Consider the following 27,439-nt stretch of genomic DNA (forward strand, 5'->3'; position numbering starts at 1 on the left):
TGTCGCTAGGGAGCAGCTGGTAGTGAAAGCACAGCAGCTGGGGAGAGCTGGGCTGTTGTTCCAGTAACCAAGTAGCAGAGAGAGGCGCACACAGGAGACACACACACACACACACACACACACACACACGCAGAATCCCTGCTTTTAGACTGTTATCTTTCTTTAAGGAAGAATTTAAGCCAGGTATTTTGAAAGGTTGAAAGGACTGTTGATTTAGATTTGCAAAGTGTAGCTTATGATTTTTTTCAGTACCTGCTGTTTAGCCACTCCACCCAAGCTGCCAGGAGCCCTGGGGTCATTCAGCTTTCCCCTCTGTGCGCTCCATGTGGTCCAGCACACAACGGATCCCTCCTCTCTAGTCTCTCTCTCTCTCTCTCTCTCTCTCTCTCTCTCTCTCTCTCTCTCTCTCTCTCTCTCTCTCTCTCTCTCTCTCTCTCTCTCTCTCTCTCTCCTCCTCCCCCCCCTTCCTTCTTCACCCTCTCCTCCAGATGCCCAAAGGAAAGCGAGGAAACCCCTCTCTTTAATTGTCGTTCCTCTCTGGGTGTGCCTTTAGGGAAAGGAGTCGGGGGCGGGATGAAATGAATGAGTTGTTCCCTTGTAGACCGAGTTGCTGGAGTTAGCATCACGCCTGGGACTTCCTGCTCCCCCCACCCTTATCTCCACCCCCGCCTTCTCCGCTGCCCACGCTCCTCCCCGCTTTCCGTGTGTTTCCCTCCTTTCCTCCTCTCTCCCTGTATCTTCTCCCCGCCCCGCCAGCCGGCAGCCCGGCTGTGCTGGGAAAGGGCGGGCGCCGGCGTCTGCTGGGGTGGGTGAGAGCTAGAGCGAGCTCGGCAGTGCCGGAGTCGGTGCCTGAGTAATCTCGGGGCATCTGGGGAGGGAGAGAGGACCAGGCACTGGGGAGAGGCGTGAAACCCTCCCAGTCCGGGCGCTCTCCATGGCGCATCATCAGCAAACGAGGATCCAGGCTTACCTGGAGAAGAACAAAATAGGTCCCCTGTTTGAGGTAAGGCTTTCTGGCGGCGGGGCTGGAGGATTCATCTTCAGGCAAAAGAGGGGACATCAAAAAGAAACCCAAATGGACATCTGGGAGAGTAGGAGGGAGAAGGACCTGGCAGAAGGGGGCGCCCCGGCCATCCCAGGGTACCAAGGCATTTTGCTCAGGAACAGCCCCCAAGGCTGAGAATGGGGACAAGGGGTTCGGGGGCGGGAGTGGGGGGAGCTGTTCCTAGGTTACCTGGGCTGGAGACGTCCCCGGGCAGGCAGGTGAGATCGACAGGAGGAGCGGGCCAGAGGAAGTTGAATCCGTCTTGGTGGCATGCCAAGCTGTCTTATTCGCTGTTATCTGCATGCTGTCCCCCAATCACAAACACAGGTACCCTCACAAGCGGGCACTATCTCCCTCAACCCCCGCCCAATACACACAAAGCACACACATGCCCACCGTTGGTGTGCTCCTAATATAATGCACACGCTACCTCCCTGTATTCAAAACTCTCTAGGTTTGTTCGATTTTGAAGGGAGATACGAAGGTGGCAGGAGCGAGAACTGGAGAAAATACTACTTAGCTTTATGGGGTGGGGGTGGCTTTAAAAGAAGACACTCTCACTCTAGCCGGGGGCCCAAAATGGGCTGGGCTGGAGAGAATTCTACTGAATCTCAGACAGTGTGTGTGTGTGTGTGTGTGTGTGTGTGTGTGTGTGTGTGTGTGTGTGTGTGTGTGTGTGTGTGTACACGGGGACGGGGGGAGACGCATATTTGGTTAAAAGGGGGAAAAGGATTCAAGAAAGCTGCTGCCCAAAAAGATGGGTCCAGGCAGAGAGAGAGCCTGTTGGTTTGTGAGACAGAGGAATTCAAGCGAAGGAAAGCGTCCCATCCGTTGCCAGGACACTGGGGTGGGTGGGGAGAGTGCTTTGAAGACTGCAGTCCCTAAGTCAGTTCAGTATATATGTTAAGGAGTGGAGGGCGGAGGTGAGGGCGGAGGAGAAGGCCGTGGCGGGGGACCCACTACTCATTCCCCACTCTTTTGGTAAGTCCCAGACTTCAGCGGCCCGCCCGGCTCCAGGCACACTCCTGGAAGAAGCATGGGGAAGAGGGTCGGTCTCACTAAACAACAGTGGTGCTCACACCTCCCGCAGCATCTCTGCTGCATCTGAAAGGGAAGCAGAAGCCGGCATCAGGGAGGCGTGTGCCCTGGTAGTAATGGAGAGACAGCTCTTTCGCTTTTAGGCTGTTTCCTTGTGACTGAATTCAAACTAATGTGAGCTGCAGGGAAATGAATGCAGATTCCAGGGGAACTGGTGATTCGATCTATGGAAGATGATTCACTTCCCTCTCTTTGGACCTCAGTTTCTTAATTTGTAAAATGGAAAGGAGTTAGACTAAAATCTAATCACTTAAACATCTCTTCTGTTTCCAAACCTATGATTTTAAAGGTTTCTATGATCAATGATTTAGAACCCCTCATCCACCCCCTTTTAAAACTAATAGGAGTGGTTTTAAAAGTGAAGGAGCTACCTTTTAATTCTTTTTAAATTGTCATAAAATGCAGAACTGCAGTAAGGTATATCTGGATATCACAAAATTAATATTGACAAGGAAGGGTGAATACTACTTTAAACCCAAGTTATTTATCATTATTCCTCTCTTTGAAAAATACTAGCCTGATTTCAACTGACCTGCATTACTATTTGAACAGGAGGATAGTGGTCCAGTAATTGTCTTCATTTTTCCCCCTTGAAAGAGGTAACAATTGAAAACACAACTGTGAGGGAATGGAGTTATTGATGCAACTCTAATTCTTTTCTTTGCCTTTAGTCTAATTATTGCACACAATGCATTATTTCACATGTATGATTTTAAAACAGACTATTTGAATAGTCTTTCCACCAGCACATCATGTTAGCTACATCTAAAGAACAGCTTAGTTTTAACTCAAAGAAAAGGAATCTTGTATTTTGCTAGCTGTTCTCTCAGAATTCATTATGCTTTTAAAATAAGATGATGAGAGTTTTCATTCTTTAAAAAATCTCTTTGTTATAAAGATGTCACAAGTGTAGATGGTGGTCAGTTCTAGGAATGATTACAGTGTTTGGTACTTATGTAAAATTGGGACATACTAATGTAATCAAATAAATGCACGTGTAGGCTTGAGTGCCTGTTTTCATTATTCAACGCAACTGAATTCTTAGTTGAAATAATGGTGCATCAAAATCCTTCACTAAACACTTACCTCATTTTACCCAGATGACCTCAAAAGTCTCTTCCAGCTCTGAGTTCTTATGTTCTTATCCATGATCCCCTTTCCCCTTATTTTCTGGGTCCCTATTATGTGCATTTCTCCTAGCTTGGACTGACTTGATGAAGTGATCTTCTTTCTGGGGTTGATAAGACATTGGCTTTAAATCTTTAGGAGAAAAAAATGTAAGACCTCAGAAAGAAGGATATCTGGACCTTGATCTTCTTGTAACAATTTTGATAAAGCCAGAACTTGGCTGTCAGAGTGAAGAAATTACATATCCTTCACAGAATCACAGAAATGAGAACAGGAAGAAGACTAGTAGGTTATAGTCCAATTATTAACTCTTTGGTACAAGAAAAGCAGTTGATACAAAGCTATTTGTGTTATTGAAATCCTTGTCTAGCACTGAATCAAAGCCCCTGAGTACTGAGGTGATTTTCCTCTTGCCAGTAACAATGATCTGGCTGTTCTCTTTATTTCTTTTCAAAGCTTTTATTGCCATTTGCTTGGATTTGGAAGACAAAGGTCCAAGTTCTTTTCATATTTTAATGTTTGGAATTTCAAGTGATACTATTAACTACTTTACCCTTATTTTCATATTTGGGCTATTATAAATAAGCCTAGTTGAACAAAGCATTCTCAGATAGAATATGATCATAATTTATAAATTTTATAAAATTATCAGTAATTTTCTTAACTAATGTTCTTAGTAGAGCAAACAGGTTAGTCACTTTTAACCTCTTTAGAATTATGATCCGTTTTTTACCATTCCCCCCCAAAGCCTTTCTCCTATGAGGCTACTAGTTGGTACAGTGGTTAGAGCACTGGACCTAGTGCCAAGAAGATGAATGAGAATCCTGTCTCAAGTCACTTACCTTCTGTCAACCCTCATTTTATAATGGGGACTAGTAGTGGCATCTACCTCCTGGGGTTGTTGTGAGGATAAAATTAGATAACATTCGTAAAATGCTTTCCATACCATAAAACACTATATAATTGCTAGCTGCTATCATTAAAGTGCTAAACAGCATGGTTGTTTTGAAAATTAAATTGAATTTCAATGGATTTTAGTTTTAGGTCCTATGGGGAGACAATTTGTGACTCCCTCGAAATGACTGGCAGTGCCCTGAGATATGACAAAGCAGTAGCCAAGAGTTACTGGACTACGTGGTTGGGCATTAATACTTTAATATAAAAGTAAAAATTCAGAGGTGACTGTCATTATTAGTAACTATTTTTTAATGAAGTGTTTTGACATATGCAGTAACTTGACTTTTGCTGTATTCCTGGAATTTCTAATCATAATTGTAGTATTGTACAATTTTGTTATACTGTTCTGAGATTTATGAAATTTCAGTATGTTTAATGCATTGCATTTCAGTGATCCTTATGATCATTGCTAAAGTTAACATAATTTAAGTGTTTTGAAGATACTTAATGCTATTGGGGCACATTTTATTTGCTTTTCCTGGCACTGGTACTCTCACAGTGGGTTTCCGGAGGATAGCAGGAGGAAGTGATTACACAAAGACTGCTCATTACTGGAGGTGTTTAACTTAGATGACCACTTGTCTCAGAAGTTAAAGAAGACAATCAGAAAACAAACAAACAAACAAAAAATTCTTTTCCCTGAAACCTGGTCCAGCGCTCATTTCTATCTAGCCCAGTTCTATCTCCAATCCAGTACCTGGCTACCTCTGTCCTACCTTTCCACCCCACCCTCACCCTTGTTGTTCAGTTGTGTATGACTCTGCATTGGTTTGCTCATTTTACAGGCAAGGAACTGAGGCAAACAGGGTTAAGTGACTTATTGAGGGTCACAGAGCTAGTAGGTATGAGTCTTCCTGATTCCAAGCCCAGTGCTCCACCCACTGTACCACTTAGTTGCCCATCCCACCCTTGTAATCACCAAGCCAGCATTCACAATTCCCCTTCATCTTAGACTCTTCCTCTCACATTCTTTTTCTCTTCTTGTGCTCACAGGACTCTGCCTCCTCTGGAGACATGATCCTTGACCTTTCTCTCTAGAGCCAAATGCTCCTTCTCTAGTTTCCTGGCACATAAGATCAGGAGAAGGAGTATGCCCTTACTCATGTCACTTCAGTTCAGTCCTCTACTGTAAGCATTTAGTGAGCTCTCTTTCTTAGAGGTTCACTCCATGTATTTATAACATTATATATTCCAGGTCTTAGTCGCTGTTAGTACTATCTCCAGAGTCACTCTTTCCTCCTTCCTTAAGGGATTCCATGTTTGGTTCATGTCAATACTTTCCTTTTTGCTCTAAGCCCTGCTTTCAATTTTTGGCTACTTCAATGTCTCAGTGCCACCACCAGAGCTGGTACTTCAATAAATATTTGCTAAATTGATTTCTCTTCTAACAGTTAGGTCTCCAAGTTCATTAAACTCCCTATTTCCCATCTATACATCTAGACTCTTTGTTGGTTAGTCATGTCCAATTCTACCTTAACCATTTCATAATATTGGCCATGTTGTTCGGTCATGTCCAGTTTAATTTTTGTCCCATTTAGGGTTTTCTTCTCCAGCTCATTTTACAGATGAGGAAACTGAGGCAAATAGGGTGAAGTAAATTGCCCATGGTCACACAGTTAGTAAGTGTCTGAAACCAGATTTGAACTCAGGAATATGATTCTTCCTGACTCCAGGCCATGCATTCTATACTCTGAGACACCTAGCAGCCCCTAGTATTGGACATACTTTGGACCTTTCATCATCCTTAATTCCTTCTCTCTTATCTTCAGTATCTCCCTTTCAACTAGCTGTTTTTCCAGTTTTCTTCAAACATTCTTAGGTTCCCACACACAGATTACTTTTTTTGAGACTGAATCTTCTATTTCAACTGCTGCTGATGGTACAAAAGTTTTGAGCTGCTTCATTGAATTCTGCCTGAGCTGGTTCACCCCTCCTGAAGCAGCCTCAGGGCCCCAGATACCTGAGGGGTTTATCATAATGGCATCAGACTTAATGCAGATACCTAAATGGCTTTAGCCCTACTTACTGCAGCTCAGAATCCAGAAGATCAAGTGATCTCCCAGTGGCAGCCTCCTCACAGGTATGTCCCACCACATCCTACTTGTCCAGTTCTTAAAACAACAACACCAAATCCCTTCATTTGACCCTGTTGTCCAGTCAAGTCACTATCTATCTCTTCTCTTTCATTGTTAAACTCCTAGGAATCATCTAGTCTTTGCTTCCACATTCTCTCTAATTACTCACTTGTCAATTATTTGCAGTCTGGCTTCTGATAAATATCTGCTGAAATAGTTTCTCCTGGATCACTAATAATCTCTATATTGCTAAATCTGAAGGCCTTTCTAAGTTTTCACATTTCTTGCACTTTTTGAAGTTTTTCATGCTGGTAACCTCATCCTTTTTCTGGAAAGTCTCAGAGTCTCTCTGTCTGGCACACTCTTCTCCCTCTCCTTCTCTCTTCTTCTTTCTCTCCCCACATACCTGACTGATGCCTAACTGCTTCCTCTCTGCATTGATGGATCATCATTAATTTCCTGCCTCCAGACCTTCTTATCTCTGGTGATCATATCTATTCTATTGCATTCAGTTATCTTTTTTCAGATTTATATTTTCACCAATTTTCATTCACAGTCCTAATCTCTCCACAGAAATGTAATTCTAGACTATGATTACCTGAATAACCCATCTACCTGGATATCCTATTGGTATCTCAAATGAAAAATTTCCAAAACTGATGTTACTATCTCCCCTACCCATAATCTTGAATCATCTTTCCCTCTTCCCTCTTATAATTCTCCCATATTCAATCCATTACTTTACTCTATTTTACTACCATGGCATCTCTTGCATCTGTTTCCTGTAAACTAATGTAACCACCACCCTGGTTCAGGACCTCATTGCCTTATTCTTTTGATTTCTTTTCTTCTAGCTTATACTCTCTCCAAAACATTAGTTATAATCCTACCAAAATAATCTTCCCAAGGCACATAATAAGAGCATTTTAAGATTTGCAAAATACTTTACAACATGATCTAATTTTCTCCTTACATAACTCTAGGAAGTAGGTGCCATTATCCCCATTTTATAGAGGAAGAAACTGAGGCAGATAGAGATTAAGTAACTAGCCCAGGGTTACACAGTTTGTATATGAAGCTGAATTCAGAAACAGATCTTCATGCTCCAGACCAAGAGCTCTATCAACTGCACCTCCTAGTTGCCTTTGACATTTTTAATTACGTCACTTCTCTACAAAAAAATCACCAATGTTCCTCTAGAATTAAATATAAACTCCTCATTCTAACATTTAAGGTAGATCACAATATATCTCCAACCTACCAACCACTCTTCTTCATATACTCTTTGTTTCAGCCAATCTGAACCAGCTGTTCATTGAAACTAATGTTCTATTTCAAGCTTGTGGACAAACTATCCCTCATGTCTGAAGTACATTCCTTTCACATTTTCAGCCCATCAGAGTCCTTATTTTCCTTCAAGATTCATCTCAGAGAGTCATATGATCAGTAAGATAATGAAATAGATTTTTTTTACATAATTCTCCAATGTAACAAATTCAGAAGTCAATGTAAATCAGATCTGTAGTAATTAAAGTTTAGTCCATAAAACAACGCTCAACCATCTCACTCATTCTGAGTGCTGCCATTTCAAACAAACTCGCAAATTTGCTTAGCATGAGATAGTGAAAAGAGTGCTAGATTTAGAATCAGAAAGACCTGTACTCAAATCACACCTTAGATATTACTGGTGGTGGGACCCAACATAAGTCATTTATTGTCTCTTGACCTCCATTCAGTATTGCAGTTGGCTAGGTCTGAATCAAGTCAATCTGGAAGTTCAGATTTGATATTGGAGTGAAATGAGATACTCATACTCATAGAACATCTTATAATTAACAAAAAAAAGTCTACTTAGCCAGAACAAATGAAAGATATTTAATAACAATACATCATTGATTTAATTGGGCATGGGATTTGCATTGATTGTGCTGGCCTGCCATTCAGAAGACTAAGGAATGAGATTCCTCTTGAACTGGTTTTTTTGTATTTATGCTACCAGGAAACTATTTCAGTGGTCAGAAATTTACTTCTATAATTTACAATACTTAAAAACAACAAAAAATGGGGAAAAAAAAAACTAGCCTCATCTACATGGCAGACATTGCTCTACTCAAGAAAGAGCAGAAAACTTTGATTCTGTCTAGCCACATAAAGAAGGAGGTAGTGTGGGAAGTGGGGCTGGGGAATGGAGTTAAAGTCACTGCTTGATATGGCAGAACAGAAGGGAAGAGAACCTCCAGACTCAAGTCAGTCCTTTCTCTCCTTTCATAGTATGCTCTGGGTAGGAAACCAGTAAGGTCAAAATTTTAAAGTACAAAATTTTAGAATGGGTTATCAAATGCTAAATATTATACTATGAATGAAAAATGCCCAATGAAAAAGAGAAGTCTGTGAATTTATTAAATATCATGCACTAAGAGCAAAAATAAAATTTAAAAATTAAACATTTAAAAGAATATTTTGGGAAAGAAATTAGATAATAAATCAGAATTCTCAAAGCAGAAATAACAAAGGAAAATAAAAGAGTAGATGACTCATGGAATATGGCAGAAAATCTCTTTGAGTAGTAGAGGCCCTGAATAAAGGGATGAGACATCTGGAACCTAAAACAAATGCTTAAGTGCACAGGGATTTTGTGAAAGAGAACTGAAATATATTGATATTAAAAGAACATATGAATTCTATGAAAGTTACTTCAAATGACCTTGAAAGTAATATGTGCAAATGTATTTAAGTATCATAGATATCCTAAAGGGGATAAATAGAAAAAAACAAAGAACAGCCATAGATGCACTCTACTCACTCTAGAGATTGGCCAAGAATGAAGAATAATTTCTTCAGTCTCTTATCAAGTATGGGATAGGAGCAGTAGGGTGGAGAAGAGGAAAATGGAAGGCAGCTCATATCCTAGGAGAAATGAAAGGGTGCCTTAAACATCACTTCCCTGGAGGGAGTGGGAGTAAGAGTTAGTATATGTCCATGGCAAGAGACAGGAACCTCATAATGGATGTTGTCTGGGGTCAAAGAGCATAACAGCATACCAGGTACACTGAACAAAGGCTGCATTTCCCAAGATTACATCACATTCTGTAAGAGGGTATGTACTTGCCCTGAAGGATTATGACCACCTAAAGTGATGGGCAGTGGTGAGGGGAACATAGATCCAGAGAAAGGATGCTTTAGAAATAGTTAATGATGCTGATAAGGTCAGGAGATAGGATAGGCCTCCTGACTTAGCATAAACAATAATGACTCCTATTACATGTCACTGTTCCACTCATGTAGACTGATATTTCTAGGAGTGGGACACAACAGAGGGACCTATTATTAAGTGGAAAAATAAATGAAAAAACAAATCAGTCAATACAGAAATCATAGAAAGAAATTCACACAAAGGGAAAGAGAAATGAGGTGACATATACAGAATGAAAATCAGTGGATGGAACAAAATTTATAATATACTAGATGATTAGAAAGTTGTAGCAATTGCAATAATTCTGCCAGAGCAAGCAAAAATTAAAATTCACAATGTCTAGAGAGATAAACAGGGAAAGCTACATTATGCTTAAAGATGCCATTAATAGTACCTTTAAAACAATACTATTACTGAATTTATACTCCTCAAACATCATAACAGATATATCTACAAAGAAAACTGGTTTTGCAGAATTATAAAAAACTAAGCAGGTAGTAACAATAATTATAGGAAAAATTAATTTTTTTCTCAGAACTTGATAAGTCAGGTAAGCGAAAAGGATAATATGAAACTGAATTAATTGTTGAAGAAGTTAGATTTGAAAAGCTCATGGTATCTTCTTACTGGGAATATTATGTTTAAATTTCTCAGAATGACGTATTACTTTTACAAAAAGGAACCAGATGCTATGATACAAAATACTTAAAGAGAAATGTAAAAGGGCAAAACTCTTAAACATATTCATAGACCATAATGAAAAATGGTAATTAGCATAGGGAAAACAAGAAAAAAATCTAGACCGAAGGAGAGGCTTAATAATGACATCCTGAATGAAGAGTTAGAATGAATCATAAAATCAACTTACAAACCTTGCCTCATAGCAATAAGCTGACATGCTAATTATTTGGTGGCTAAAGCTAAAGCAGTCCTTGGGAGAAAATTCTGTTTTCAAAAACATATTAACAGAATAGGAAAAAGCAAATTTTAAAGAACTGAGTAAGCGATGGAAAAAAACTAAAGAAACAACAGTTTAACAAAATTAAACCGAAGTAATTTGGAAAATTAGAGAACAAATGACAAAAATCAAAACAAAAAATAAAATAGAAGTGATAAACACAACTGAAAACCAGACTTTTGAAAACACTAATAAAATAACAATCACTTAGCTAACCTGGTTTTAAAAAGTGATGGAAAAACTAAAATACCAAAATTAAAAATAACGTAAAAATGAACAAGAATTCATGGCAGAAAGAAATATTTAAAAAATTTAAAAATCAGCACCTATTGTACATGATTATATGAGAACAAAATCAAGAATTTAATAAAACTGCACAATTGCTTAGAAAAAACCTAGATTAATAAAAACAAAAAATTGAGATTTTAACCACCCAGTCTCTAAAAATGAAATTGAGCCACAAAGGAAGTGCCAAAGTATGTGCTGGAGATTGCAGGGAGAGCCCTGATCTAGATATATTTATTTGTGAATTATACAAAACATTTAGACAATAATAAGTACTTATGTTACATTTTCAAAAATTGAGGAAAATAAAATACACTCTACCATAATCCTTATTATGGAACAAGCATGGTTCTTATATACGAACCATGGAAGAATAAAATAGACAAAGAAAATGACAGACTAATATCAATAATGAGTTTGGAGGCAAAAAATATTAAATAAAATCCTAGCAAAACAGCTACTCATATACATGTGTGTACACACACACACAATCATATATATTTCATTTTATTCAAATGGGGTTTATACAAGGAATGCAAAGATGGTACAAAATTAGGGAAACAAGTAAAATATTTTATCATGTTACAAACAACTCAAACCACATGTTTGTATCAACAGATGTCAAAAAAGCCTTTGCCAAAATAGAGGTGGTAGAGATTGGGTCTTGTGATTTCCCTAGCACAAGATATTCTCTGGTGAAAAACTTATTTTAACAATGTATGTTGATAGGACTTGAACTCAGGTCTTCCTGGTTTTAAGTTCATTTTTTGATCCAGTACAACATGCTACTTGTTATAGTGTCAAAATACGCATGTATGTATGCATATGTGCATATGTAGATACCAAAAATTAGGGGTTTTTTGCAAGGGAAGAGTACTAGAAGCTTTCCCAAAAAATATGGTTTAAAGCAGTGGTGCCTCTTCTCCCCTCTATTAGTTGACATTACTTTATATTTCTATTTTCCAACGGCATAATGGTTTACTTAAAAACCTTCAGAAGATCAACAAAGAAGCTCAGATAGTTAATAGACTCAATGATGTAGCGATATGCAAATTAAGCCCCCGGAATCTTTAGCATTTCTATAGAATATTAACAACCACAAAAGTACTATAGGAAATGATGGGAAAGTCAGTGAAAATAACTTCAAAATGTATACATGTTCAAATTGTACATATAATAAATAGGAATTGTTTTGAAAAGACATACTCAAAACTTACATACAGGCTGTCCCAGAAATCTTAGTGCAATAGTAAGCTTATTTAGGCCTAAAACTTTTGAGACGTCCTTTATATATAATTATAAACTACTCTTAAAGAGCTAAATGAAAGCAAATGAGTCAACAAGCACTTATTAAATTAACAAATTTTTTATCAAGTACTTGCTATGTGCCAGTTAGTCACTATGTTAAATGCACCCCCCCCCACATATGCACACACATATACTTACAAAAGATAGTCATTAATCATAATTAGGTGGCACCAGCATAATTAAAACCTGATGTTACCTAAATTAATTTATATATTTGGTGACCTATTACTGTATTACTTGAAAGGGCTAGCCAAAATAATGACGAAATTCATTCGAGGAGGAAAATGTTTAAAATCTCAAGTAAAATGGTACAAAAGGAATAGCAACAGATTCAGGACCTCAAATTATATCATAAAGCATTGATCATTCAAATTACTTGGTACAGATTAAAAATAGAAAAAAAATCGATAATGTTCTGAACAAAAATCAGAAAGAATCAAATTCAACAATCTAATGTTCCATGAATTAAAGATTACATCTGTCTGGGGAAGAGCTACATGTCTGATTAAAAACTTCCAAGCAAACTGGAAAGCATTTTGGCAAACAATTCATTTAGATCAGCGACTTAAACCGTATACTAAAATAAATTACAAAGTGATATAAATGGATCCTTACACATACACATAAACACACATACACATACACACAAAACACACATGTATATATATGAACTAGGGGCAGTTAGGTGGCACAGTGGATAATAGCATAGGGCCTGGAGTTAGGAAGACCTAAGTTCAAATCAGGCCTCAGACATTTACAAACTGTGTGACCTGGGCAAGTCAGGCAACCCTGTTTGCCTCAGTTTCCTCATCTGTAAAATTATCTGGAGAAGGAAATGGCAAACCATTCCTCTATCTTTGGCAAAATAACCCTAAATAGGGTCAGGAAAATTTCGACATGACTGAAACAACTAAACAACAACAATGTATGTGTGTGTCCAAAATGACTTTCCTATGATCCTAGGTGTTAGGTCCTAGGAAAGGACAATGTATAGAAACTAAGCCAGGTCTCTGCGGAAAGGAACCTTAGGAAAGTATATCAAAGATGTTCAAAGCTTCTTTTGAGGTGAAGAGAATGAATGACGCTGACAGTAACGTGTGTGCCCTTGGGATTAGACACAGGAAGGAGGTGTGTTTGATTAGCAAAAGATTGATTTAATAAATAACCAAATCATAGTATTGGTGTGGCACGAATTTGAGGGAAAACAGGAGTGAGTCAATTAAGCTTGGGCATTTGTAGAGCTTTAATGTGATTAGAAAGAATGAGAGTGTCTTGGAAATTGTTGGGTTAGCACGAAAGTTTGAGACCAAGTGTTTCAAGTACACAGATGGCAGACACATGTAGAAGAACAGGAATTGTGGAGGAGAGAGATTATGAGTCATATTATATCTGGATGAACTAAATGTATATGCTGGACTATAGTCTGAAAAACGAGATGAAAATATATTAAACAATCCTCCAAAATGATAAGGATTTATATATTGGTTATATATGTATTACACATAATTTACTATACATACCTAGTACTTAATCAGTGTTTGCTAATGTTGAAATACATCGAAATCCATGGTTAAATTATGTCTTAATTAAAATTTGGAAATACATTAGACCAATGTATATTCTATTTGATCTACAAAGAAAGCCATTTTGCCTTTTCATTTCATAACTCGCACTTAAGCTCCTATTGAGGCTCACTTTAACTCACTGCTCTACTTTAAGCTTTAACTGGTCCTCTTTTCTTTTTTTGATATGTATAGATTTGGCACTGCTTCCTCTCTCAGCTGAGATCAATTTTATTCCTAGGCTGAATGAATATAAGGAGCTGTGGGTTAGCAGCATGGTCTCAGTATGTTAGTTCTCTTGTTTGGTGTACTCCAGAATTTAGTAATGCTAAACAACTGGGTTTCTAACTTGCATTTCCAATTTCTTTGTGATTCTCTGCCTTGTACCTCATTTTTCCTCTGACTGGATTCTTGTTAACATCCCATACCTTCATGAACAGAACTAGGGTTCTGACTTATACCTCTATTCCCCAGTAATTCAGTTCTGTGCCCTGTACCCCATTTCCTAAGTTATTGGGCCCTGCATTCAACTCTACATTCTTCCCAGCGACTTGAGTTCCTACTGGACATACTAATACCTCCCACATCTTATGTTATACAACCCCCCCATCACATTTTTCTAAAACTGATAACCACCTATTGTTTATCATCCGAGCCTCTGATGATTACTTGCCCTGAACCTACTTAGATAGGTCCCCTAGACCTGAGATTTGATTTGGAATTTTTATTATTGATATTTTTTACTGATCTTACCTTTCTCCTTATGGACTGATCTCTTTACTTAAGATTGACCTTTAGACACATACTTGAACTCTGGCCTTAGTCCCATGTTCAGACACTGAGTCTTTCTGGACCTCCATTCTCAGACTTCCCTGGTTTAGTTTCTTATATAATCTTCCAAAGTACATTTCATACTTTTTGAGCTCTGTTTTTGCATCCCACTATTATGGAAGTTGTTTATGGAGCCATCACTGAGGAAAGTAAAAGAGCTGAGATCCAGAGTAAATTATGTTGTATCTTCAAAATACATGCACACACACACAACATATATTATATATATATATATATCAGATGAAATCTCGTTGAATCAAACATTAAGGGTTTTCCTAAAGGGTAAGATTGGTTTAGAAAGATCTCACGATAGAGCAATATTCAACTTGAAAGATAAGAAGAGGTAGAGGAAGAAAAGAGTGACTTGTCTCCCACATATCTTTTTGTCCCTTTCTGTTGGTTCCTGGTGGATCCAACTCCCTTCTACCTAATATTGCCCTGTGTTTATAGGCTCTTAAAAAAATCTTCATATCATGGCAACTTTAATACTGTTACTTCTGTCCTATTTAGAATCATATCATTCTTGATCTCATAATTTAAGTATTATTACGGTTAGTCTTTCTTTCTTGGAGACCAAAAGTATTGCAATTTGGAATGAAGAAAATTTTATGCTAAAGAATACCTAATTATAATCTGGAAATATATTTAATTAAAGGATAGATAAAGTCTTAAAAGATCTAATACTGTTTTAATCCTTAGGTTTTGTGAACATAATTAGTGTATGGAAAGGAATTTTTAAAAGAGGTTTAAATATTATTATCCTTTTGCATTGTCATTTTAATAAATTGCTTGGGGAATGGGAACAAGAGGGGAAGACACTGGTTCTTTTTTTAATAAAAGAATTTGTTATGCAAAGTTTGAATTTAGTCAATGGGCTGCACTTGAGGACATAGCAGGCCACATGAGGCCTTGAGGATGTAGGTTCTCTACCTTTGGCTAGCTTAAGGATATCAGAACCCAACATTTATAGCACATCCAGATAAGCAGCCTGGGGCCAAGAACAGGGGACTTGAGATATTGTAGCCCTAGTGTTTCTATATTCAGACCCATTTTTTAGAGGCTGGGTAGTATTGGTAAAGGATGAGGAGCCTTAGACCCTCTGAAGTTACCCTCTATTTGCATAATTTGCAGTCATATCCTAAGGTCTAAATAGTTGACAGCATTTTGTAGTGTTTCTGCCTTCTGTCTTCTAAGTTTATTTTGCTTTGAACTGTACTCAGACTAAGTGTGAATAGAAGGGTGCCCCCTTTTAGGTATGCCTTTTCACCTATTTTTACTTCAGACATAACCAGAATTACTTTTCATTAGTAAATCAAGAAGACCTTAATTTAGCAAGGTCATGGTTACCCACTGCATCCCAAGCCATCATCAGTTGTCTTGACTTTTGTGTTGGCACTGGACTTCGATGACTCTGGAGGAGTGAGTGGGGCTGATGACTTTTTTCAACATTGCCTCCCTTAAATCCAGTTCAGGCACAAGTTAAGACATCATCCTTGTGATGTCATTGGTCCTCTTTGAGAAAAAAGTACAAACAACAGCTAATCAGCAGCTGTGAAAGGTAAACAGTTTAGAACATTATATCTACTACTGTGTAGGCAACTGTTTTAGAGCTCCTTTGGAGTAAATGTTGAAGTATTATAAGGGGGCAAGGAGCTAGGGGAGAGAAAAAAAGCTTTGTTTGAGTACTTACATTATACTTTGTCACTGACTTGTTGCCATATTATTTGCTGTTTTGAAAGTAAATGTTTTACATTATGAATAAATAAATATTTTATCTAGCATAAATATTTATAGTATGAATATTTATTTAGCACAGATATTTTATATTATGAATAAGAATTTACAAAATATATAAAATCAGGGAATGATTATTTGCTTGGCAAAAGGATTTACCCATTAAGTGGTTTTAAATTTTTTTATCTCCGCTACTTTATTGAAGAGCTTTACATATAATTAAGAGAGCAGAGATGAATGCTCTTTTGGGAAGCAAAGAAATTAAAGTGAACATTGTAACTGAAGATCAATCAAACAGAGGAATGGCAGGAACACAGAATTTAAGGTCAATATTCTCTAGATTCAAAGACTGACTCTGCCACTTAACTTATTCTACGAACTTGGCCATTATTTATTCATCTATTTATTTATTTTTATTTATTTTGTTTTTTGGGTCTTAGTGTTTTTCATCTGTAAAATGAAGTGTTGGACTAAATGATTCTCAAAGTTCTTTACTGTTCTAGAGCTTATGATCCAGAAAGAATGATAAAATATCTCTGAAACTCCAAATACACCGAAAAGAATATGTGTGCAAACTAGATTAACAGGCACTGTGATATAGCAGGAAGAAAACTAAATCTATTTGCCAACAAGAATTTATGATGCACCTGCTATATGCCAGGAGCTATGCTAGGTGATGGGGGCACTAAGACAAAGAATGAAACAAGCCTTACTTACAAGGACCTTTCATTCCAAATGGGAGTGTGGAGGGAGGCATAACAACTGCATGTAAAATATCTACAGCTTATATATAAAATTAATAGATACAAATTTATAGAAAGGTTGTGTTTCTCCTTAGTTTTCTAAAAGGACCATGGCATCCAGGGAAGTGATGATATGACTTGCAGTTGACTTTGATTTGAGTGAGAGAGGGTCTTGAAAGATCACCAGCCTCTTTCTCCTCCAGAGCCATCTGGGTCCAGTGGCCAGATATTCATAAGGATGACTAGTGATGGTCCATGATGCAATGGGAGATCCTGGCCCTTTTTAGGCTAAGGTCTTTACGGATTCTCACTTTGAGTGAAGTAACACCCATTCAGTGAATAGGCCTCTTTAAGAGTGAGTCAAGGGATGGACCTTTTAATTAAAAAATTCCATCTGAGAGGAAAAGACCCTCAGGGCTGCTGGTCAAAAGAGAAACAGTTACTATTGACATTCACTCTGAGCCTGGAGGGCCCAAAATATGACCCTTAAACTCCCTTTCACTCAGGATCGCTCCAATGGGTCCCTGCCCAAGCACCACTTAAATACTAGGTAGCTTGGTAGGGAGGACATTAGCCATTAAGGGGATGAGGAAAAGCTTCTTGAGGAAGACTGTACCTAGTCTGTATCTTAAAGAAAGAGGACTCTTCAAAGCAGAAGTAAGTGAGAGCATTCCGGGAGTGAGGGAACAGCCAGAAAAAGGCACAGAAAAAAGAAATAGTGTCATGGAGGAGGAGCAGAGAGAAGGCCAATTTGAATGGGTAGAAGAGAGGAGATGGGTAGTAATAAGTACAGGAGGGAAAGTAATGAGACTACACAGATAGGTTTGGGATAGGTTGTATAGCATTTTAAAAGCTAACCAGAGGAGTTTCTATTTTATCCTAGAGGTGATAGGAAACAACTAGAATTGGTTGAATCAGGGAGTCACAGTCAGGTCTGTGCTTAAGGAATATTACTTCAGCAGTTGTCTCCAGGATGGCCTGGAGTAAAGAGAGACTTCAGGTAAGAGATCTATTAAGAGGCTGGTGGAATAATCTAAATGACACACGATGAGGTCATGAATTAAACTGGTTGCTGTGTAATTGGAAGGAAGAGTTGGTACAAGAGATGTTTTGAAGGTAGAAAGTGCAAGGACTGGCAACTGATTGAACATGTGGGATGAGGGAGAGTGAGGATGGAAGGAAAATCTTGAAATTACAAACTTGGAAGGGTGGTGGTATCTTCCACAGAAAAAGGAAATTAGAACTTAAATTCAAGTCAGACCTCTGATGCATGTGACTCTGGGCAAGTTATTTAACCTCAGTGCCCTAGTCAACTCTTAAAGACATGTGCTGGAGCAGATACTGGTCTACATTGGGAAAGGGGATTTTTCACTAGAAATTCCACATAACAATAAAATCATAGTTCTAGCCCCAAACACAAAACAAACTAGGTTAACTCAGTGTTTTAGAAACCTGTCTTTTGCATTTAACACTAAATCTTGGCTACACTGGAGAAGCAAAAGCTTTTGGCAAGAACTGTAAGCTGGTAGAGCTTGGAGTCCAGGCTGGCAACAGCCTGGGTATCTGGCTAAGGACCTGCTTATGTAAGTATGAAGAAGCTCATAACTAGAAGGTTGGATATGACCAGGGAATGATCAGCGATTTTTTTGTTTTGTTTTGTTTTGTTTTTTTGGCTTTAACATTGCCATAGAAACCTTTATAATAATCTGTTAAAATAGCAGATCTCAAACTTTTTGGCCTCAGAACCCCTTTACACTTTAAAAGAATTTTATTTTATTTTTAATTTATGAAGTAAAATAAACATTTCCATCACCTATTAGAACAAAAAAAGAGGATTGTACATGAAATTGCAAAAATTTGTTATGTGCAACTTACTATTCCTTTAAATATATAATAAAATTATCATGTAACTTTCTTTTTTTCCTTTTTTCTTTCCTCCCTCTCTACCTTAGATGTGGCTATCATTAGAAGCAAATGCATATGTGTGTATTTGTATGTTTGTGTGTGAATATGTACATATATATGTATACATATATACGTATATATGTGTAAAACCTTTCTATATATTCTTCTATTTATCATTTCTTTCTCTGGATGCAGATAGCATCTTCTTTTATACTTTTAAACATTATTGAGGATCCCAAAGACCTTTTATGTGAGAAGCTATCTATCTATCTGTCTGTCTGTTTATCTATCTACCTATTAGCCATATATACTCACATACATATATACAAATATATTTTTATTTATACATATACCTTTATATATGTTTCAATATTTACTATATTTGAAGGAAACATATTTTAATATTATTATGAAAATAGGTTTGACCTCACAAAATGCCCTGAATCTCAGAGACCCACAGTTAACCTCAGACAAGTATATTAAAGTATAAAAGAGTTTCATACTATATTGATAGAGAGAATGTTTGTACTTTGAAGTCATGCATCTTTCAAAGTATGAATTAATTATTTATTTCAAACTTTTGCAATGTAGGCAAATTAAACACCTCAATATTCATTAAATTTTTAAATTACTTTGGCCATGCAGTCATAATTTTAAGGAAAATTTTGATGTTATTTACTGAATTCCACTGTATGCAGATTCCTAAGCAAAATCTTTTAAAATGATTTTTGAAAATTTTGAGATGATGAAATATTTGTTTTTTGTGGGTGGACCTCTCGTTTTTAAAAAAATTATTTATTTTTAGTTTTCAACATTCATTTCCACAAGATTTTGAGTTCCAAATTTTCTCCCCATATCTCTCATTCCCCCATCCCAAGACACGGTTCATTCTGTTTACTACTTCCCCCAATCTACCCTCCCTTCTATCACACCCCTTCCTTCTTTTATCCCCATCTCCTCTATTTTCTTGTAGGGCAAGATAGATTTCTATACCCCATTACCTGTATTTCTTATTTCCCAGTTGCATGTAAAAACAATTTTTAACATTCATTTTTTAAAGTTTGAGTTGCAACTTCTCTCCCTTCCTCCCTCCTCACCCATCCCCACTGAGAAGGCAAGCAATTCAATATAGGTTATACATGTGTAGTTATGCAAAACACTTCCATAAAAGTCATATTGTGGAAGACTAACTATATTTACCTCCATCCTGTCCTGCTCCCCATTTATTCTATTCTCTCTTTTGACCTTGTCCCTCCCCAAAAGTGTTTACTTCTAATTACCCCCTCCTTTCATTTTCCCTCCATTTTATCATTGCTCCCACTAAATTTTATAATTTTCAAATGGCAATGGTGTTTTTACTTTATTTCCCCCTTAGTTATTTTCTCATGAAATTTAGTTTCTAAATTTTCAGTTACATATTTCCACATGACTGAAAAAAGAAATGAGCTAGTCCTGTAGAGAGGGGGAAGGATAACTGATAGACCCTTAGTGTCCTTCATTGGTATTCATACAATGTCAACAGACCGAGAGGAATGATCTTTGGAGGAGTATGAAAAAGTGTGGACGAGCACTGAGAGAAACTATGAATAAATTGTAGTCTGTACTATTGGAGGAAGTATCCCCAGCAATGAGCTCACAGATCCCCCTGAAATAGTGAAATCTTTTTCAAAGATATTTGTGATGTTATCCCCCATTCAAAGTCTCTAGCACCTATCTTTGCCTTGGGACAAAGTATGAAAATTGATAGACTGGCTTTCAACAGTCATCTAATAATCCCTCTATCTTGAAACCCTTTAGTCAGAGGGTCTCTGATTCACTATCCATGTACCTTTCTACTTCTGTGCTTTTGTTTTTCATCATCTTAAATTCTATCACTCACTCAATCAACAATTAATAAGCTCCTTATATGTGCTAAGCACAATGCTAGATACTGGGGATACAAGGATGAAAATGAAATAGACCCTACTCTCAAGGAGCATACAGTCAATGGGAGAAACAATGTGTACATATAAAATTTATACAAAATCAAAACAAGATAATTTTGAGGGAAGCATCATTAACATCTGGGCATGGGAGGTAAGGAAAGACCTCATGCCAAAGATAAAATTAGAGTTCAATTTTGAATGAAACTGGCAATTCTAAGAGGAGAAGGGAGGAGCAATTGCATTCCAGACATGGGGAACAACCAGAGCAAAGACTTGTAAATGAAAGATGGAGGGTCTTGTGTGAGGAACAGCAGCAAGGCTAGTTTGGCTGGGTCAAAAAATGCGTGAAGAGGAGTGATGCTTAATAAGGCTGGAAAGGTAAGATGGAGCCAAGTTATGAAAGACTTTCTAGGTCACAGAGGAGTCTGTATTGGACCCTAGATGTAATAGGAAGCCAGTGGAGTTTTTTGAGAGGGAGAATGACATGGTTAGATACACACTTTAGAAAAATCATTTTGATTCTGTGTAAAGGATGGAAAGGAAAAGAGATGGGGAGTCAGAGAGATCAAGAGAGCCTGAACTGGGAGGAAGTATCACTGTATGAGTAGAGAGAAGGGGATGGATTGGAGAAATGTGAAGAAAGGAATGACAAGATCTGAACACTGATAGGACCAAGGAAATGAGGAAGAGATAGTATTCCAGGATAGCGGCAATGTTGCAAACACAAATGAGAAATGTTTGATGCTACCAATACTAATAGGGAGACCAAAGAAGAGTAGGTTTGGAGTAAAACAAAATGTAATGAGATCTGCAATGTAGATCTACTCATTCTGGGGGATTCATTCCTCCATGAAAATAAAAAGAGAGGGGCAATACTTAACAGCCATTACCCCAGAATGCAGAACTTACCCAATGAGAGCTTTCTGCAGACACCAAGGGATGATTGGAAAGGTCGGGTTTGGGACATAGAGTATTAGGTAGGGATTTTGCTTGCTGGGTTCCTGCAAGTGACCAGGTTATTGTTAGGGCTGTTGCTTGTCCTTCGTTATGGAAGACAAAGATGGCATCAAGAAGATGATGCCATGACTTGCAAGTGAATTGGATTTAAGTGAGGGAGGGTTGTGTAAGGTGACCAGCCTCACTTTCTCCTCTGGAGCCATCTGGGTCCAGTGGCAAGGTGTTGATCAGGAAGACGAGATGGCCCCGATGTAGTGGGAGGTACACTGAACAACCAATGCCTGGGGCATCCAAGACAGAGTAGAGTAATGTTCAGTGATAATAGAGGAAAGAGATAGTGAATTTGTCTTGGAAAGAAACCCACTTTGGCTGTCTCAGGGAGGGTAGAATTTAACCCATCTTCCCACTTTCTGATTGGTTGATCACAGACTTCTTGAAATCATTCTATAAAACCCTTAGATTCATGCCATAGCACCCTGGTTGTGCATAGTTGCCCCTTTCCACTTTGGAAACCACTATTTTAAAGGGCTTGGGGTAATGTAAACATAGAATTCCCCTCTCCCATTATCCCACCATGATTTTTATCTATGACTTCCTCTTCCTTCTCCTCTGCATATGATCTGAGAATGTACTCAATAATTTACATACTTTCACCAGAGCTTTAACTTGACCTCAAGAGTGTCTAGTTGTTCTTGTGTTTGTTTGTTTTCCAGAGGACTGTTAAATCAGTTTTAGTATTTGACAAGTAATGATTCAACTTCCACATCATCTCAGAGGGAACAAATGTTGTTCTGTTTTTACTGAAATAGTAAGGATAGCTCATTCAAGATGTGTTTATGTTAATGAGTTTTTCGAATTTTCTTTTATAATAGATACCTTTAAAAGTCAATACCTAAAGAAGATTAGTTCTCTGGAAATAACACTTAAAAATAAACTAGTGGGGACCTGGTAAAAGAAAAGGAAGAAATGGTTAATCCATAATAGTTTTGTAGTTACTGGCAGTCCTTAAACAACCCTGTAACATGGATTTTTAAAATTTTAAGATCTGGTCCTGAGCCTTTTTAGCATAGAGCACATGTACAATTTCAGATTGTAATTTGCTTCTGTGATATAAATCAGTGAATTTAAAATATATATCTAGCCTTGAGGCTATCTGCTACTTAAATCTGCCGAGCTTATACACATTGCCTCAAATAACCAGTAACAGTCAACATTCAGGTACAGTTGTCTATTTGTACTTTGAAATAATAAATTGATTCATGTGGCATGAACCACTTATTGTAAGATTTATGTCAAATATTGATTTTAAATATCATATTTATAAATGTGCATATAGTGTGTGCATATATAACATATATACATATGTGCATATGTATATATGTGCATATATGTGTGTATAAACTCTCAGTACTTCTATACACTGGAACACATAGGATCATTTTGGTCATTTTATGTTTTTAATAATGTAGTTCAATGCTTTTTCTATAGCCTTTCATTTTAATTAATTGTTACATTTCCAGTTCACAAAATATAACAATCATGCATTTATAATATTCATATGGAATCAAGTCATCTCAAGTTTAACAAATATATTCACCTTATTAACAGTAATTTACTAAACCCCCTAATTGGCTTATCTTGGTAGTCTCCAATTTGATTAAAACAAAGTTAGGCAGAGGAAGATGATCATATATTGAGGGATCAGAGAAAAACTCTAGTTCTCTTAAATACTCAGATAGACCTGGGATCTCATTAACTTGGATATTCCTCCAATGGTACAGGTCGCAACCCATTGATGCCTGCCCATCCTGGATGACTGTGACAAATTTGTCACAGGGAATCTAGTTGGTACAGAAATTTTCTTTGCTTTTTATTGAGATTGTGAAGATATCAGTGGAGCATTCAGTCTCTCCATCTGTTAACCATACTAACTACATTAGCAATTGCTCAGTTGGCCATTGGTGCAATCGCCCTCTAGTCTCAACCAATTGAGCCTGCATGTAATCGTGATAGTATTGTGGCATAAACATGACCTCTAAGTGACCCTTATACTTAAATGGCCACCCCTTTGCCCCATTCATTGTCCTGCTGCTCTGTTCTGGAAGTAGTATTGTTTATTACCTTTTGATTCTATGATATTTTTTATCCATCTAAGCCTCAATATCTTCCTCTAATTCTCTGGGGAAAATGCTCTTTCAAGTGGCAAAACTCAGTAAAACTCATCCCAAATATCTTTCTACTTTGTGTTCTATATATCACTATTTTTCTGGCTACAATACCTGAACAACCTCAACTACTTTCAGGGGAAGGAAAATGAGTGAAGAAGGTATGGAATATTTTCTTCAAGTTCAGTCCATGCAGAGGGCATAACTCATCCTGCTACTTTCTCATCCAAGAGGGCCACATACATATCTGCTACTACCCAAAGATTCAAAAGGTCTAAACCCCCAGTTTTAGACAGTCACTACTTTAAAATAGCTATTGATAGCCCTTCCCAATTTTTTGTTTATAGGGAGTATCTTTTTCTTTTTTCCTTCCTTTTTGTTCTGAATAAGGGCAAAGGATCAGCCTGTGAATCTCACAATCCTGCCAACTTTGCCAAGTATTGGGTTAGAAACATGGAAACACAAGAAATAGCACAACATGGTAACCAAAAGAATTTTTATTCGAAGTGCTAAAGATCAGATAGCTTATTTTTAGCAATGGAAGGAATTCTTGGCAAAATCCCTGGCAAATAGTTACCTATATGTCTATTTTTATGGGGAACTTTGGGCATTACTGGTTCAGTCTACATGGAAGTTCCATGAGTTAATTAGGGCAGTATTTTTGTTTGTTCTACTCTTAGAACTGCAATCGTCAAAGAGACATATATAGATATATATACATATACATACATACATATACACATGTATATATGGATGTAAATGTATATGGCAGTTGTTTCAAATTAAGGACAGCTGACTTAAACACTGTCACTGCCTGCATGATTAAATGCTGCATATATGGAGATCTGTTGGACAAGTTCAAACACTGGTAACTGTTATAACTGAAACCAAAAGATACCCTTTGTTTACTCAGACTTAATGCAAAGTTTTTTTTGCCTATTTTCCATCTCCTACAACCTTTCAGATCCCTTTGAGATCTGATCTGTGATCAATTGATCCCACTAAAGTGATAACAATGAACAACTGAAAGACATTCACTTCTTCCATAAACTCATCTAATTTATTGGCTTTGTCCATTCCTATTCTACTGATGGCTTCCTAATTTGATTCAATTTAATACATATTTATCAAGTGATTACAATGTATATAAGGCACTCCACTTAATACTAGGGATGAAAGGACCAAAAAAAAGAAAAATAGCCTTTACCTTTGAGGAATTTGCATTTTATTGGCAGATATGACATGTCAACATATAATAAAACAGAAGACTATTCAAGAGGAACTAACAACCACAGGGATCAGGAAAAGCTGGTCCCTGGGCTGACCCTTCAAGGAAGCTAGGGATTCTAAGTGACCAGAGGGAGCACATTTAAAGGAGATTAAAATGAGTACTGAGGGCAATTGAAACAAGCACATGGAATAAGAACTAATTAGTTCAATAGTTTTCAGAGAACATAGTAGTAGCAGAGGTCTGTCTAGAGTTTGTGTTCCTCTGCATCATGGCTCAATCTCTAGCAACTCTTCCAACGTGGCTGGGAATCCTCACATGCTAGATCCTCAACTGAATCTTGTACCTGAGCTCCCATCCTGTAGCTAACTGACTCCAGGGTCATCCCTCTTCATTTTTACCTCATATTTAACAAATTCAAAGTAGAACTCATTGTTTTCTCTCTGCAACTTACCTATGTGATTTCATAGTGTGAAGGCACTTTGGAAATTATATAGTCCCATTTCTTCAGTTGAAGCAACTGTGACCAAGAGAAATGATGTCCTCAAGGTCATATAGTTAGTTAATGACAGAGCCAAAACTAGTAGCCAAGTTCCTACCTCCTGTTCCACTGTTGGTGGTTGACACTTGTATATTTATTAGTGAACGAATAAATATATGCAATCCATATGCTAACCATCCTTACCTTTTTTCTTTTTATTTTTTATTACTGAAACTTAAATACACAATAAGAAAAAAGAAAGATAATATAAACTTGAATACAAAATAAGAAAAGAAAAAAGAACAAAGTAAAAAGTGCACAGCAGAGAACAAAAGACTAACATGGAAATTAAGAAAAAAAGATGGACAGCTCAACACGATGTATAGTATTAAAGAGGCTTCTTGAAATGGAAATTTATTGCTATGTATTTTGAATCCTCTCAAGTTCTGTTATGTAAATTGACATGCTTTTTTTATTTTCTTATTTTGTTTTTAAGCTTATGATTCTTTTTCACTTTTTTTAAACACTGACCCAGTCATTAGTCTAGTAATAGGATCTAAAATGAAAAATAGCGTATAGAGAGTTTGGAGAGGGTACATGAAAGAAGCCTGAACCTGATCAAATGCTTGAAAAAGTAAATAGAATTAACATAATTTATTCTAGAGAATATTGAAATATGATTGAAAAGAATGGTTTCCAGTTTTGAAGGATTTTATATATAGAAGATAGTGATTCCATTTTAAGACATCAAAAAGCAAATTTATACTTCAACCTGCAGCCTTTATGTTGGATAGGGGAATGCTTTATTCTGCTGCTTTGAGTTTGGTTACTAACAGAGGCTGGGTATCCCCTTCAGAAGAAGTCTTTAAAACTCCAGAAAACTCTCATTTTATTTCCCCCTCTCTGATTTCTAAATGTGGTTACCATGACATTGGTTTGTGAAACAATAGCTATCAGCAGATGCTATCTATTGTTCTGGATCATCAGACTGACAGTTTGGGGCTTTTTATGAATGAGTGAAATTGGGTTCTCTCTCTTTTGGGGAAAAACCCTCAACATTAATAAAATAGAATTGAGCATCAATTTTATCAGATTATTGATAGTATGTATCATGCATTAAAACTTGTCAGATCAACGCACATTAATTTTTTAAAAATGCTTCTCTGAGATGCAAGTCATCTAAAAATAGATCAACTAATGGCAAACAACATTTTTCCACTGACTGAAATTAATTTTCACATCTTCCTAAAGCAACAGATTTTGACCTTCTAAGAACCTGGTATTATAGTAATGCCCTCTATAGTGATGAATTATAAACATTCCAACCCTTATTTAAAATGTCAGACTCCCAAATCAGAATAAATAATTTCTGTTAACTAACACTGGAATTATTTGAATTAATTATGTCAATATGGAAAGATAGGATACAAGCTCTATAAGAGAATTATAGTTGAGTCAGCATGTCAATATATTTGATCATTTATATTAGAGAATTAATGTTATGATAAAATCTCTTATGAATTTAATACAAATTCAGTCAATTTCTTTTATGCATTTCAGTGGAAAGTTCACTGAGAGTTTACTGTAGAACATCTATTTAGATTTAAGGGAAGAGCATTTTCATATACTTTCTGAAATTTGATGTTTTATTTCTTTTTCTTCCAATTTGATACCAACATAGCAATCAGGATGAAAACAATGTACAAGGGACCCTGTTCAGACTTTTGTCTGAATTACATGTGGAAGAGAGATAACCTATTAAAAAATTATTTCAGTACTGAATGTGAATATGTACTTCCTACACCTATGTTCTAGAAATTTGCAACTTTTTGTTACAAATTGTAGATTTTTTTTAAAAAAG

General features: G+C 37.0%; 1 protein-coding gene across 5 annotated transcripts in view; it reads left to right on the forward strand.

Annotated features, from left to right (window-relative positions):
- The first annotated feature begins 594 nt into the window (after positions 1-594).
- C4H8orf34 (chromosome 4 C8orf34 homolog) overlaps positions 595-27,439 on the forward strand; it is a 451,431-nt gene continuing 424,586 nt past the window's right edge. Inside the window, exon 1 of one of the 5 annotated variants that reach the window (XM_072604793.1) lies at positions 595-1,003. In XM_072604793.1, the coding sequence (XP_072460894.1) occupies positions 935-1,003 (69 nt within the window). In that variant the 5' untranslated portion in view covers positions 595-934. Of the gene's footprint in view, positions 1,004-1,946; positions 2,027-27,439 lie in introns of those variants that run through there. The other 4 variants (XM_072604790.1, XM_072604789.1, XM_072604791.1 and 1 more) reach the window with 4 other exon arrangements.

This window comes from Notamacropus eugenii, chromosome 4 (assembly GCF_028372415.1).
Source record: "Notamacropus eugenii isolate mMacEug1 chromosome 4, mMacEug1.pri_v2, whole genome shotgun sequence".
Lineage (NCBI taxonomy): Eukaryota > Metazoa > Chordata > Mammalia > Diprotodontia > Macropodidae > Notamacropus > Notamacropus eugenii.